Below are 14,565 nucleotides of genomic sequence, written 5' to 3' on the forward strand. Positions count from 1 at the left end.
ATTTTTGGATACTGTGTTTGATTAGAAAAAAAAAAAGAAAAAAAGGTTGAGTACTGAATCCTTGCCACAGATTTCAAACTCAAGGCCAGATCTGGCCCATTACATCACTTTATGTGGCCCACCTAAACAAATTATGTGCATCGACTTGTTTTTTGCTTTATTTTTGGTTCCCAATCCCCAGTTTAAAATAAATGAGATATTTAACAGTTTTAACTGGCCTCTGATTCCAAAACGAAAGATTCATTATTCGTTGTTGTTTTGTTGTGTACAGTAAATGTAATATGAGGCAATCATACATTTTTTGGTGCTACACAATCATAATGGCCCTTTGAAGAAAACCAAACGACAATGTGGCTCGTGACAAAAACGTGTCTGTACGGTTCGTGCCCTGTGATTGGCTGGCGACCAATCCAGGGTGTATGTCACCCCCTCTCGCCAAAAGTCAACTGGGATAGGCAATAGCTCACCTGTACCCCTAATAAAGACACACTCTGTAGAAAACATATGGTTTGATTATGAATTTTACCCGGATGGCATGCATCCTTCCCGCATCATCCCGACGAGTTCACGAACAGTTTGCGCATAGTTCACAACCCGGTCGCGAAATTTTGCCATGACAAAAATTTTGAACATTTCAAAATTTTTGCCCCAACATGGTACGCAGTCATGACGGGTTTACGCACACTTCACGGCACTTTACGACTCGTTCGCGCACTGACACGACTCGAGTCGTGCCAATTCGTGCCACAAAATTGTGCAAGTGTCAAGGTGGCTTTAGGATGGAAGCCCAGACTTCCCTCTTCCTAGTCACTTGGACCAGCTCCTCCGGCAAGATCCCAAGGCGATCCCAGGCCAGCCGAGAGAAATAGTCTATCCAGCGTGTCCTGGGTCATCCCCGGGGCTTCCTGTCGGTGGGACATGCCCGGAGCAACTCCCCAGGGAGGCATCAAGGAGGCATCCGAACCAGATGCCGGAGCACATCTGGCTCCTGTCAATGTGGAGGAGCTGCGGCTCGACTGAGTCCATCTCGGATGACCGAGCTTCTCACCTCTAAGGGATAGCCCTGACACCCTGCGGAGGAAACTAATTTTGGCCGCTTGTATCCATGATCTTGTTCTTTTGGTCACAGGTCATGGCCATAGGTGACGGTAGGAACGTAGATCGACCAGTAAATCGATAGCTTTGCCTCTTGGCTCAGCTCCTTGTTCACAACGGACCGATACAGAGTCCGCATCACTGCAGACACTGCACCAATCTGCCTGTCAATCTCCTCCCTCCTGCCCTCACTTGTGAACAAGACCCCAGGATACTTGAACTCCTCCACTTGGGGCATGATCTCATCCCCAACCCGGAGAGAGCACACCACCCTTTTCCAATTGAGGACCAAGGTCTCGGATTTGGAGGTGCTGATCATCATCTCAATCGCTTCACACACGGCTGCGAACCGTTCTAGCGAGAGTTGGTGATCATGGCTTGATGAAGCCAACAGCACTACATCATCTGCAAAAAGCAGAGATGCAATGCTGAGGCCACCAAACCGGATCCCCTCAACACTTCGACTGTGCCTACAAATTCTGTCCATAAAAGTTATTAACAGAATCGGTAACAAAGGGCAGCCTCGGCCGAGTGCAATCCTCACTGGGAACGAATCCGTAATGCGGACCAAACTCACACGGGTCTACAGGTACCGAACAGCCCGCCTCAGGAGGCTCGGTACCCAATACTCCCGAAGCACTTCCCACAAGAATCCCTGAGGGACACGATCAAACGCCTTCTCCAAATCCACAAAACACGTAGACTGGTTGGGAAATTCCCATGCACCCTCCAGGACGCTGCTGAGGTTATAGAGCTGGTCCACTGTTCCATAGCCAGGACGGAAACCACACTGCTCCTCTTGAATCTGAGATTCGACTTCCCGACGGACCTTCCTTTCCACCACACCTGAATAGACCTTACCAAGAAGGCTGAGGAGTGTGATCTCTCTAAAGTTGAACACCCTCCAATCCCCCTTCTGAAAAAGGGGGACCACCACCACCCCAGAGTTACTGTCCCCTATGTCTATGCGATGTAGAGTGTCAACCACGACAACCCCACAACATCCAGAGCCTTTAGGAATTCTGTGCAGATCTCATGCACCCCTGGGGCCATGCCACCAGCAGCTTTCTCTAAACAATTGGTGGCAATTGCTGGTAGACTTGCAAAGAACAGTTTGTCTGAGGCTCTGTGTTGCACAGATATTTTATCTATTCACCTCTAGATGACAAATACTGGGAATGTATGTTGGACCACACCAAACCATTTGTGGGTAGAGCAAAAATTTGTCTATATCTTTTGACATTGGTTCTAGACTCTGGTTTAAAAGAATTAGTGCTTCCCCATCACTGCTAAAGTAAATGGCAACCATGTAGACCATACACTACATTCCAAAGAGTAATGGCACTTGAGCCAGAGATCGCTTATAAATACTGATCTCCAACTCTACTCCAATAAGTTGATCTGCTGCAGCCGACTATGACATTCAAGTCAAAACCTTTGAGGTGCTCCCACAAGTTTCACTGTCATTGCACTTTTGGGCTACCATAGAAGCTCTTTTTTTTTTTTTTCCCCTCAGACATCAAGTGGAAGGAAAAATGCATCCCTATCCCACACAACCGTAAAGAAATGCAGCACAATGGAATAAATATTTAGTTAAAATGTTTATTGCAGGAACAGTTTCATGAACATTTGAGCTTTTGAGACAACGGGTTTATGTCATACATCAACCACCAGACTAGCCATAGGGTCGTCACGTGCCATTCGATCTTCCTGAAAACCCATCACATCATTCTGGAGGCTGTGGCTGAAGGCATCATTCTGGTAGTCGCCCATGTTGGGGCTGGCGTGGTCCTCCGTCATGTTGGGGCTGGCGTGGTCCTCCGTCATGTTGGGGCTGGCGTGGTCCTCCGTCATGTTGGGGCTGGCGTGGTCCTCCGTCATGTTGGGGCTGGCGTGGTCCTCCGTCATGTTGGGGCTGGCGTGGTCCTCCGTCATGTTGGGGCTGGCGTGGTCCTCCGTCATGTTGGGGCTGGCGTGGTCCTCCGTCATGTTGGGGCTGGCGTGGTCCTCCGTCATGTTGGGGCTGGCGTGGTCCTCCGTCATGTTGGGGCTGGCGTGGTCCTCCGTCATGTTGGGGCTGGCGTGGTCCTCCGTCATGTTGGGGCTGGCGTGGTCCTCCGTCATGTTGGGGCTGGCGTGGTCCTCCGTCATGTTGGGGCTGGCGTGGTCCTCCGTCATGTTGGGGCTGGCGTGGTCCTCCGTCATGTTGGGGCTGGCGTGGTCCTCCGTCATGTTGGGGCTGGCGTGGTCCTCCGTCATGTTGGGGCTGGCGTGGTCCTCCGTCATGTTGGGGCTGGCGTGGTCCTCCGTCATGTTGGGGCTGGCGTGGTCCTCCGTCATGTTGGGGCTGGCGTGGTCCTCCGTCATGTTGGGGCTGGCGTGGTCCTCCGTCATGTTGGGGCTGGCGTGGTCCTCCGTCATGTTGGGGCTGGCGTGGTCCTCCGTCATGTTGGGGCTGGCGTGGTCCTCCGTCATGTTGGGGCTGGCGTGGTCCTCCGTCATGTTGGGGCTGGCGTGGTCCTCCGTCATGTTGGGGCTGGCGTGGTCCTCCGTCATGTTGGGGCTGGCGTGGTCCTCCGTCATGTTGGGGCTGGCGTGGTCCTCCGTCATGTTGGGGCTGGCGTGGTCCTCCGTCATGTTGGGGCTGGCGTGGTCCTCCGTCATGTTGGGGCTGGCGTGGTCCTCCGTCATGTTGGGGCTGGCGTGGTCCTCCGTCATGTTGGGGCTGGCGTGGTCCTCCGTCATGTTGGGGCTGGCGTGGTCCTCCGTCATGTTGGGGCTGGCGTGGTCCTCCGTCATGTTGGGGCTGGCGTGGTCCTCCGTCATGTTGGGGCTGGCGTGGTCCTCCGTCATGTTGGGGCTGGCGTCTGTTGGTCAAAAGGATACCACTTTATCAAGTGCCAAGCATGAACATCAACTTGCAGTGATATTTTTCTTAACCTAAAAAGTGTATAATAAAAAATAAAAAAATAAAATCACTCAACAGAACTGAAGTCACCCTTTTTCCTCACCTTGTTGCATCAATGCAGAGTCCAAAGATTTGAGAAGGTCATAAAACCGCTTCAGCGAAACATCAGGAGACGCACCTGTTTTAAACAACAGTTAACATCAAACATTTATTTAATGAATAACATTGTCACCTAGCTCACCTTTTTGTAGGCCTGCATCAGATTCAGCTGGTCCAGGTGGAAAACAAAAGCCTGCAGACACACAAACTCATTTCCATACACAAACAACACTAAAATGAAATACTAAACAACAAAATCTTGTTGCTCACCTATATCCATTATAACAGCATGAGCCAGCACAACAACAAGCCAAACAGGAGCCATGACTTCAGTAATGGTTGAATGAGGATGACACGGATGAGCTTTTATAGTAGGTGACAAGTGCCCACAGCTGGTGCTAATTGGCTGTAATTAGCAGCACCTGTACTACCTGTGCAACATTGCCACAAAAAAAATGTGAAGAAAAAGACCACCTCAATATGGATTTAAAAACTATAATGAGTACTGTGTGTGCCATGTTTATTTTATGTTTAGTTTACATTGAATTTTTGGATCCTGCGTTTTGGGGGGGGGGGGGGGGGGGTACTGAAGACCTTGTCACAGGTTTAAAACTCAAGGCCCAGGGGCCAGATCTGGCCCACCACATATCTTTATGTGGCCCACCTAAACAAATTATGTGCATCGACTTGTGTTTTTTCTTTATTTTTGGTTCCCAATCCCCGGTTTAAAATAAATGAGAAATTTAACACCAACAGTTTTTACTGGCTCAAACGTCACAACGACTTCAGCGACTTCACGCTGTTTCACAGGAAAGATGAAAAAATAGGAAAGGTAATGATCATTCGGCTCAAATATTTTTCCCATTCTAGGATTATGGAAATACGTATCCCATATAATAAAAACAATATCCCTGTTCACAAGCACCGCACTTACACATTATATTCTGTCGAGTAAATTTGAATCTATTTAGAGTGCGACCAAATAGACAATTTCAGAGTAATATTTGCACTTGGAAGAGCCTAAAATAAATAATAATTAAAATAAATAAATAAATAATAAAATAATAATAATAATAATAATAGTCAAAAATCTAACTCACGACCTTCAGTTTGAGAGACAGCTGCTCTACATGATCCCCACGGAGCCTTGACGTCAGTGATGTGTATTAGTATATATCACTGGTCAGCCGGAATTTTCCTGCAAACGTGGCAGTCTCAAAGCTGAAGCTGCAGATCGTGAGGTTGTTTCATCAATCCATGAGAGATCATTTCTTTGTTTTTTTTCCAATTCTTTATTTTATTCTCTTCCAAGTGTAAATAAATAATAGCCTACTCTAAAAATACTGTTGTGAAAACCAAAGACAAAAACAATACAGACTTGAAAGTTCAACTTACTTACTTGTGTAAATCACACTTTAAAAGGACAACACAATCCCACAGTTAAAAAAGATAGACATCTACTGAAACTTAATTGAACTTATGAAATGCCGAGGCTCATACATGATCGCAAGTAATGAAGCTTTGTAAACAGTGATTCTAAAAATTCCATGTGTGCAGGTTTGACCAGCAGATGGAGCTATTGCAGCGTGTCAAATGCCTCGAAGTAGTGCTTCGTTTTAGCGCAGCCAGGCGCATTTGTCTCAAAAGTGGTTTATTGTTTCGGAATATCCATATATCCATCCCTAACTGTGTCATCGTAGATCGAGGTTTGGCGTTCGGTGGCTCCCATTAAAGGGGCATGACATGCTCACTTCAGTCTTTGGGCCGGCGGCGCCCTAAAAGTAGATTTGGCTAACGTGCATCTCCGGAGCACGCGTTTCCCCGAGATCCCGATTGTCATTGGCTAGCCTTAACTGTCAATCAAAGCCAAACTTGAAAGGAGTAATGTGGTTGTCTGGTACGCCATGCTTTACTTGAAACATAAAGGCGCAAGTTATGTGGCTAATAAAGGATAATTTAAAAAAACAAAAACAAAATCAAAACAAAACAAAAAACTTCTCCCCTCCCTGTCGCCCTTTTTGCTCACGAGCGCCCCGAGCACCTGCCTAATTCGCCTAATGGCAGGAGCGCCACTGAACAGCAGGCGCAGTCACGGCCTGTCTTCGAGTTCGAATGAGTAGGGATGTCACGATAAGGGCAATATCGTGATATTAAAACTGCCACAATATCGTAGTCGTCATGTTCACAATATTTAAAAGGATCTGTTAAATCTGTTAAAAAAGTCAGGTTGATTTCCATTTGTGCAGTTGTAGCACCCTCTAGTGGCTAGTTTATTGGTGCAATTTAATTTTCATTAGGGATGTTTTGGCCTTCTATGTTTAAAACCTATCCTAATTGTCAGATGAAGGAGAACCTAATTTGCTTGTAAAGCAATCAATGTGTGGTTGCATTAGCAAGTAAGTGCCTCAATATTGTTATTAGATGTTGTAGGTGGTTTATATGCATTGCTGTTATGGACAAAAGCACAATATTGTGCTTTTTTTTAATATGAACTCTTTTTTTTTTTTTTTTACAATATTGTTATCTTTTTTAATATCCCCATGCCCCCCCCCCCCCCCCCACAATATCGTGATAATATCGTATCATGACGTTTGAATATAGTTATATCCCTACGAATGAGCGGCCTCACTTGTCAGTCAATCGCCGGCAAGTCTCGTTTAGTGATGTGACATCATCTAATCTGTGAGGATCTTGCAGGAGTTGCAACCAACTAAAGCGGCGTAGAGTAATAATAAATAATCTTCTTTTTTTTTTTTTATGTTGGAATTTAGAATTGAAAGGCAACAAAAATTGTATTACACGCACCCAAAGGCCCCCCCCCCCCCAATTCATGGCATTACAGCATGCTTGTACTACTTGGAAGCTACGTCCGGTAGGAGGAGCCTAGAGTACTACAATACCCAATAGCCATACAGAACACAAATGATAACAGCTGTGTTCAATCACATAATGATCTACAGCCTCGGCATATATAAATCAAATGGTGGCCCCTACGAGGGTGTCGCGCCAGGTTATAGCAATGAACTCCTTCCTTTTCACCTTACTGTGCCTTTTGGGCCTCTTCACAGTCCTGACCACGTCCTTGGAACGAAATGAGATTGTGGACAAACACAACACCCTGCGGAGGAAAGTCAAGCCGACTGCACGCAACATGCTGAAAATGGTAAACTACCGTCTCAAAAAAGTATTGATCATCCATATCGCAATGAAGGCAGTGAATCCAAGTGTATGTATTGCTCCTCCAATAGAGTTGGAACAGAGAAGCGGCAGCCAATGCTCGGAAGTGGGCCAAAACCTGCTCCATGAAGCACAGCCCGAGCAGGTCCAGGAAGATCAGTAGTAAGTTGCTTATTAGCCAGCATCCACATATGCCGTTGCTGGACAGCCTTCCCTTTTTTTTTTCTTTTTTTTCCTGACCCTGAAATTGATGTCCACCCTGTCACTAAGCCAAACTCGCTACCGTTTTCATTACAACCAACATTTTTTATTTTATTTTTTTTCTTCTCCTCCCTCCCCCTCGGTGAACAATAGGGGTGTGCTTAAAAAATTGATATGGCAATATATCGTTGCGGGCCTCATTGCAATACACGTATCGATACGCAGGCGTCAGAATCGATATTGCTCGTTAACTTTAAATAGACAGTTAACGTTTGCCTTTGCAGCTTGCATTGTACCAAAAAAATAAAAACCAGCAGCGTCTTTGAAGTTAAGTGCCTTCAATTAATGCAAAAATAGCTCACCAGTGATTGGACACTCTCTTGCTAAGAAAAATTAAAGCAGAGGAAGACTAACATTTACTTATAAACTTAACATGGCACGTGTCTCAATGTACCAATTTTCCTATATTTTGTTTAAAAAAAAAAAGGAAATAAAATGTGTCTTGAAAAAGGCAGTTTTTATTTCCCTAAATATTTCAAATAAGCACATTTTAGAGCTGTATTAGGCTCATGCCTATTAATAAATTTTCCCGGTGTGTCTGTGAAAACTGCTCCCTGCTCTTAAGTGCGTACACATTTAGACCAGGCATGCCGCTAGGTGGTAAACCAGAAGAGCTACGAACAAAAACATTTTGTCATCCAGCATAATAAACGTATCCTTTAGGTATACATATTACTGTCATTATAAAATGAAAGTAAAATATCGGGCTACGTATCTCCTTGAAGATCATGTATTGTGAGGTTGGCGGCAATACCCAGCCCCAGTAAACAGTAGTAGCAGAATATTTACTTTTTTTTTTTTTTTTTTTTTTTTTTTTGTAATTTTCATATCGTATGTAGTTGACCACTCTCATAGTGGAATACGAATTCATATAAAAACAATTTCAGAAATGAGAAAAATTTGTGAAAACGTACACAGCCAGTTTGCTAACTGAGTCATGCTAGCTGAAGCGCAACAATGTTTATGCTAGCGTTAGCCAAAATGTCAACCCTTTCAGCAACCTCACACTGCGTTTCCATTTATCATCTGAACTCTAATGACAGTTAAAGGTAGCAAAGGGTCCATTTGGCTTCTGTCCCCTGAAATTGTTGTCCACCCTGTCATGTCATTTAGCCTCTAAGAAACCCACTGGTGTTTATTACAACCAACATTTAGTCTTTTCAGTAAACAGTAGTAGAATAAATATTTAATTTTTTGTACTTTTTATCTTATGGAGTTGTCCACGCAACCTCTCAGAAATCATAAAGATTTGTGAAAAAGTACACGACCTGTTTGCGAACTGAGTCATGCTAGCTGAAGCGCAACAATGTTTATGCTAGCGTTAGCCAAAATGTCAACCGTTTCAGCAACCTCACACTGCGTATCCATTTATCATCTGAACTCTAATGACAGTTAAAGGTAGCAAAGGGTCCATTTGGCTTCTGTCCCCTGAAATTGTTGTCCACCCTGTCATGTCATTTAGCCTCTAAGAAACCCACTGGTGTTTATTACAACCAACATTTAGTCTTTTCAGTAAACAGTAGTAGAATAAATATTTAAATTTTTGTAATTTATCTTATGGAGTTGTCCATGCAACCTCTCAGAAATCATAAAGATTTGTGAAAAAGTACACGACCTGTTTGCGAACTGAATCATGCAAGCTGAAGCGCAACGTTTATGCTAATGTTGGCCTAAATGTCACCCTTTCAGCAAGCTCTCACCTATTTCCATGTATCATCTGAAGTCGAATGACAGTTATGAATGATAATGAGTCAATTTGGCTGCAAAAAAAATAAAGATGAAATTGTTTTTGTGCTCTAGCTAGCGGTTGCGGTGAAAACTTGTACATGGCCAGCTTCAAAAACAGCTGGAGCAACGCCATCCAGGCGTGGTATGACGAGGTGAAGAACTGGCGCTACGGAGTGGGCTCTGTCAACAAAGGAGTTGTTGGACATTTCACACAGGTACAAGAACAGAACGTACAGGTCACTTTATTAGTGGGGACGAATGGGTACCGTGTGGCACTGTGGCTTAGCTGGTTAAAGTGCCTGTCTAGTAAACTGGAGATACTGGGTTCAAATCCCAGCAGTGCATTCTTTACTCCATAATTTCGTACAGCATCAAGAAAGTACTTAGCAACCGATGTTGAGCAGGTGTACAACTATCAACAAGTGGAAGTTGAATAATGTCAGCTCATTAGATGTGTCTTGGTTTTTAATCTAAAATTATTTCTCCCTTTTCTAGGTTGTTTGGTCCCGCTCCAACCAGATTGGCTGTGCTATGGCCCACTGCCCCAAGTCCCGCTACAAGTATTTCTACGTCTGCCACTACTGCCCACCGTAAGTACATGAATGCCTCAAATTAATACAAAAAAAAAAGTTTAGATTCATTTTAATATTACTAATAGTAGTACTGATAATAAAATGGCTCAGATTTAAATAAGGATTGAAAAAAAAAAATGGGCAATTTATTTGGAAGTATGTAATAGAACCTTATTTTTTTTTCCCTCTCTTACATATTTTGGTTGAGGCTAGGAGGATTCAATAAATGAGTCATTATGCAATAAATAATTGTTGTGACCTATATTTTAGTGGAAATTACCAGTATTCTCCCCCCTACAAGTCCGGATCCACCTGTGGTGACTGCCGCAAAGCCTGTGACAATAAACTGTGCAGTAAGTAGAATCCACCTGTGCTGCTGGAAACTATACAGTTTTAATGAATTGATCCCAAATTTATTTGCTATGTTAATCTATGCCAGCAACATGGTGTTAGGGAGAACAATTAAATGACCTTCCACTAGATGGAAGAAGGTACCTTTATGTTGCCATTCATACAATAGAATAATGGCTTTGTTAAACTCAACAGGCCCAAAATTTCACACAAAGTATATTAAGATGAAATAGTTTCGGTACAGGTATCGAGCAATCCCTTGGGTCATGTTCCAAATTTCGCAATAGATGAAATCCATGATGTAATATCTAGCTTTCTTTAAAAAATTAAGTGCTTTTTTTTTTCTCTCTCTCTCTCTCTCTATTCCCTCTATTAATATTCTGCTCTCACCCCCCCCCCCCCATAGCTAAGCTAAAAAAGCAACACTGACAAGCAACTGTCCTGAGCTGAAGAAGCAGCAATGGTGCCTCCTGCAAGTGTTCATCTCAGATTATCTCAAAGACTCGGACTGAAATGTCGCATTGAAATAAAATCTTTCAATTAGCATGTGCAGTCATTGTGAGTTTTTTACTACCTTGTAGATTTGCTCCAGTTTCTCCTCTGCAGCTGTGATTCATTTGTAACAACAGCAATGTCATATCAATGTAACTTAAGCTACAATTTGTTTTGATAATTAACTACATTTAATAGGCAAAATATCCTACAGGGTTAAGTGCATAAGAACATTAGCGGTGTCTGGGCTGGTTGACTATTCACATTGTCTATTCAAGTGGGTTATCACAAAATATTGTCCTTATTAAAAGCCTGTGTAAAGTCACTGTGATTAATAGGAAGTTATAAGTTGGATTTTTTTTTTTTTTTTTTTGAAACTTCAGTACAATAAGTAATGAAAGCATTGGTGCCTGATTTACTGTTTGCAAAGCATGCATGATTGTAAAATTACATATTTTGCAAGAAACTAATCTAGGGTATGATGGTTCAGGTTAAAATAGCATTTTTAGACTTACAGTAAAAACTTGTTTTTATAATACATAATTCAATGTTACTGAAGTACACAAATCAGCTACTCTAAGCTGTGTTTTTTATTTTATTTTTTTTTCTCAAAACATCCAAGTTAGAAGTAGTATACACTTGAGTACTGTCCATGTCTGGTCAGAGGTTATCGTTTAAAACATCCAATAGGCCTAACTTCTATAAGTGATACTCCAGTTGATATTTTCACAACTAAGCTGCATTTACCTCCGTACATAGGTAAATTTGAAGTCCATCCTTTTTCTTAACCGCTTATTCCTCATGGGGGTGCTGGAGCCTATCCCAGCTGGCTTCGGGCTGTAGGCAGGGTACAACCTGAACTGGTTGCCAGTCAATCCAGGAACTTGAGAAGCCCAGACTTCCCTCTCCCTAGCCACTTTGACCAGCTCTTCCGGCAGGATCCCAAGGCGGCCCCAGGCCAGCTGAGAGCCATAGTCTCTCCAGCATGTCCTGGGTCATCCCCGGGGCCTCCCGCCAGTGGGACATGCCTGGAACATCTCTCCAGGGAGGCCTCCAGGAGGCATCCGAACCAGATGCCCGAGCCACCTCAGTTGGCTCCTCTCAACGCAGAGGAGCAGCGGCCTGAGTCCATCTCGGATGACCGAGCTTCTCACCTCTAAGGGAGAGCCCGGACACCCTGCGGGAGGAAACTCAATTTGGCCACTTGTATCCATGATCTTCTTTCGGTCAAAGCTCATGACCATAGGTGACGGCAGGAACGTAGATCGACCGGTAAATCGAAAGCTTTGCCTTTTGGTTCAGCTCCTTGTTCACCTCAACGGACCGATACAGAGTCCACATCACTGCAGACGCTGCACCGATTCGCCTGTCGATCTCCTACTCGCTCCTGCCCTCACTTGTGAACAAGACCCCAAGATACTTGAACTCCTCCATTTGGGGCATGATCTCATCCCAACCCGGAGAGAGCACACCACCCTTTTCCAATTGAGGACCAAGGTCTCGGATTTGGAGGTGCTGATCCTCATCTCAACCGCTACACACTGCTGCGAACCATTCTAGTGAGAGTTGGTGATCACGGCTTGATGAAGCCAACAGCACTACATCATCTGCAAAAAGCAGAGATGCAATGCTGAGGCCACCAAACCGGATCCCCTCAACACTTCGACTGTGCCTACAAATTCTGTCCATAAAAGTTATTAACAGAATCCGTGACAAAGGGCAGCCTTGGCGGAGTCCAATCCTCACTGGGAATGAATCCGAGTTTGACCCAGGACACACTGTCTCTCGGCTGGCCTGGGATCGCCTTGGGATCCTGCCGGAGAAGATGGTCGAAGTGGCTAGGGAGAGGGAAGTCTGGGCTTCCGTCCTAAAGCTGCCGCCCCAGTGACTAGACCCCGGATAATTGGTAGTATGGATGGATGGATATATGGCTAGAGTGAGCAACCCGGTAAGCAGGACCTAGCATGAGCGGCGAGTAAGAGTGGCTAGCAAGAACTAGCTGGAGCAGCTAACAAAAGTGGCTAGCGGGAGAAGCTGGCAAAAGCTAGCATGAGCCCGAATCGCAGGACTCAGCAACGATCACTTGCAAGCCCCAGATGTGGACAGTAAGCGGCAGTCGACTCATTGGGTCCGACACTATCTGCAAGCACCATCAGAAGCTAACTGTTGGTGGATTTCTTCTCCTTCAGGTAAACATAGCAGAAAGATGGCAGAGGAACGTGTAAAATTCATAATCAAACCATCTGTTTTCTACAAAGTGTGTCTTTATTAGGGGTACAGATGAGCTATTGCCTATCCCAGTTGACCTTTGGCGAGAGGCGGTGAGATACACCCTGGATTGGTCACCAGCCAATCACAGCACACAAACAGTGTAGACGTGTTTTTGTCACGAGCCACATTGTCGTTTGGTTTTCTTCAAAGAGCCATTATGATTGTGTCGCACCAAAAAATGTATGATTGCCTCATATTACATTTACTGTACACAACAAAACAACTAATGAATCTTTCATTTTGGAATAAGAGGCCAGTCAAAACTGTTGGTGAATGTTGGTGCAATGGAAATTAAATAGCCAAATGGAAAGATATCGAAATGAAGGGGGAAGGTTACCAGATTCAAGCACTGTTAGGGGACTTTTTAAGAGAAAGGAGAGCTTGATAGATCCAATTACAAAATTCACCTTAAATTCGTGGAATGCAATAGTGAAGAAATACAAATTAGAAAAAGAGGTGAACATTTTAAGGTGGCTGACATATGATAGCAACTTTCTGCCAGGAAAAGATTATTGCTTCAAGAGATGGGAAATGAGAGGTGTCACTGCAATATGCACAATAGTAGAAAAGGGGAACATGCAAAGTTTTAAAAATATAAAAGACAGGTTTGAATTAGAAAGCTGTGTCGGAATAACAGAAGACGAATGGTCCAATATCTGCAAGATACAACAATCGACAACTGTGATTATGAGATTATGGAGAGAATTTGGGTGCAAAAACACAATACAATTTTTCATAAAACCAGAGGTAACAGGGAGGTATAATCCTCAACAGAAAGAATGTTGGCGGATATGTGGACAGGAAGGGGCGGGAGGCCAAACACATATAGCAGGGGTTTCCAAACTTTTTCATTTAAGGGCCACATCCAGAAAATCAGAAGGACGCAGGGGCTACCTAATGTTATGAAGAGAAATTGTGATTTGTCCTAAAAATTGTACAAATAATTTATCTGTGCTTTTGCATATTTAAAAAAAAATGCTACAGTATATAAACCATTGTATTTGTAAAATGGCAGTAGTGTTGTTATAGTTTTGGAATTTTTCATTTTAGTTAGTTTTTATTAGTTTTCAGGGTCCTGTTTTATCAGTTTTAGTTTAGTTTTAGTTAGTTTCAATATTAGTATTAGCTTTAGTATTAGTATTAGTTTTTTAATGTGTATTACTTGTGCGCAATATTTAAAAAACGAATGACATTTTTGCTATATTTATAGTTTTAGTTAGTTTTGTAAACATAAAATGTCATTTCAGTTAGTTTTCGTTTTTTAAAAAGCATTTTCGTTTTTATTTTATTTCGTTAACGAAATACTTTTTTGAATTTTAGTTTATTTCGTGAGTTTTAGTTAACTAAAATAACCTTTAATAGCACCTGTGGTTTTCGACACCCTCCCGTCTTACTTTGACCATCTCCAAACATTTTTGTTTTTATTTTATTTGAACTGAGTAAAATGCCATTTTTAGCATATGTCGTGGGCCACTGAAAAATGGACGGCGGGCCGCAAATGGCCCCGGGGCCGTAGTTTGGACACCACAAATGTCAAAAGTTGAATGGATACTGGGATGAAGTTTGGAGAGAATTAAAGATGATAATTGGTTATGAAGTGCCTAACACCGG

General features: G+C 43.5%; 2 protein-coding genes across 2 annotated transcripts; one reads left to right on the forward strand and one right to left on the reverse strand.

Moving 5' to 3' along the window:
- Positions 1-2,683: 2,683 nt before the first annotated feature.
- Positions 2,684-4,485, reverse strand: LOC144005433 (uncharacterized). Its single transcript, XM_077503595.1, has 4 exons — positions 4,373-4,485; positions 4,245-4,295; positions 4,107-4,181; positions 2,684-3,962 (listed from the first exon to the last, which is right to left on the reverse strand). The coding sequence occupies exons 1-4, from the start codon at positions 4,425-4,427 to the stop codon at positions 2,752-2,754; spliced, it is 1,392 nt and encodes a 463-aa protein (XP_077359721.1). The 5' UTR covers positions 4,428-4,485; the 3' UTR covers positions 2,684-2,751.
- A 2,600-nt stretch (positions 4,486-7,085) lies between these two features.
- On the forward strand, positions 7,086-10,735 carry LOC144004991 (cysteine-rich venom protein TEL1-like). Its single transcript, XM_077502764.1, has 6 exons — positions 7,086-7,265; positions 7,351-7,441; positions 9,341-9,483; positions 9,764-9,858; positions 10,111-10,193; positions 10,598-10,735. The coding sequence occupies exons 1-6, from the start codon at positions 7,122-7,124 to the stop codon at positions 10,618-10,620; spliced, it is 579 nt and encodes a 192-aa protein (XP_077358890.1). The 5' UTR covers positions 7,086-7,121; the 3' UTR covers positions 10,621-10,735.
- Positions 10,736-14,565: the final 3,830 nt, after the last annotated feature.

Source organism: Festucalex cinctus, chromosome 17 (assembly GCF_051991245.1).
Source record: "Festucalex cinctus isolate MCC-2025b chromosome 17, RoL_Fcin_1.0, whole genome shotgun sequence".
Lineage (NCBI taxonomy): Eukaryota > Metazoa > Chordata > Actinopteri > Syngnathiformes > Syngnathidae > Festucalex > Festucalex cinctus.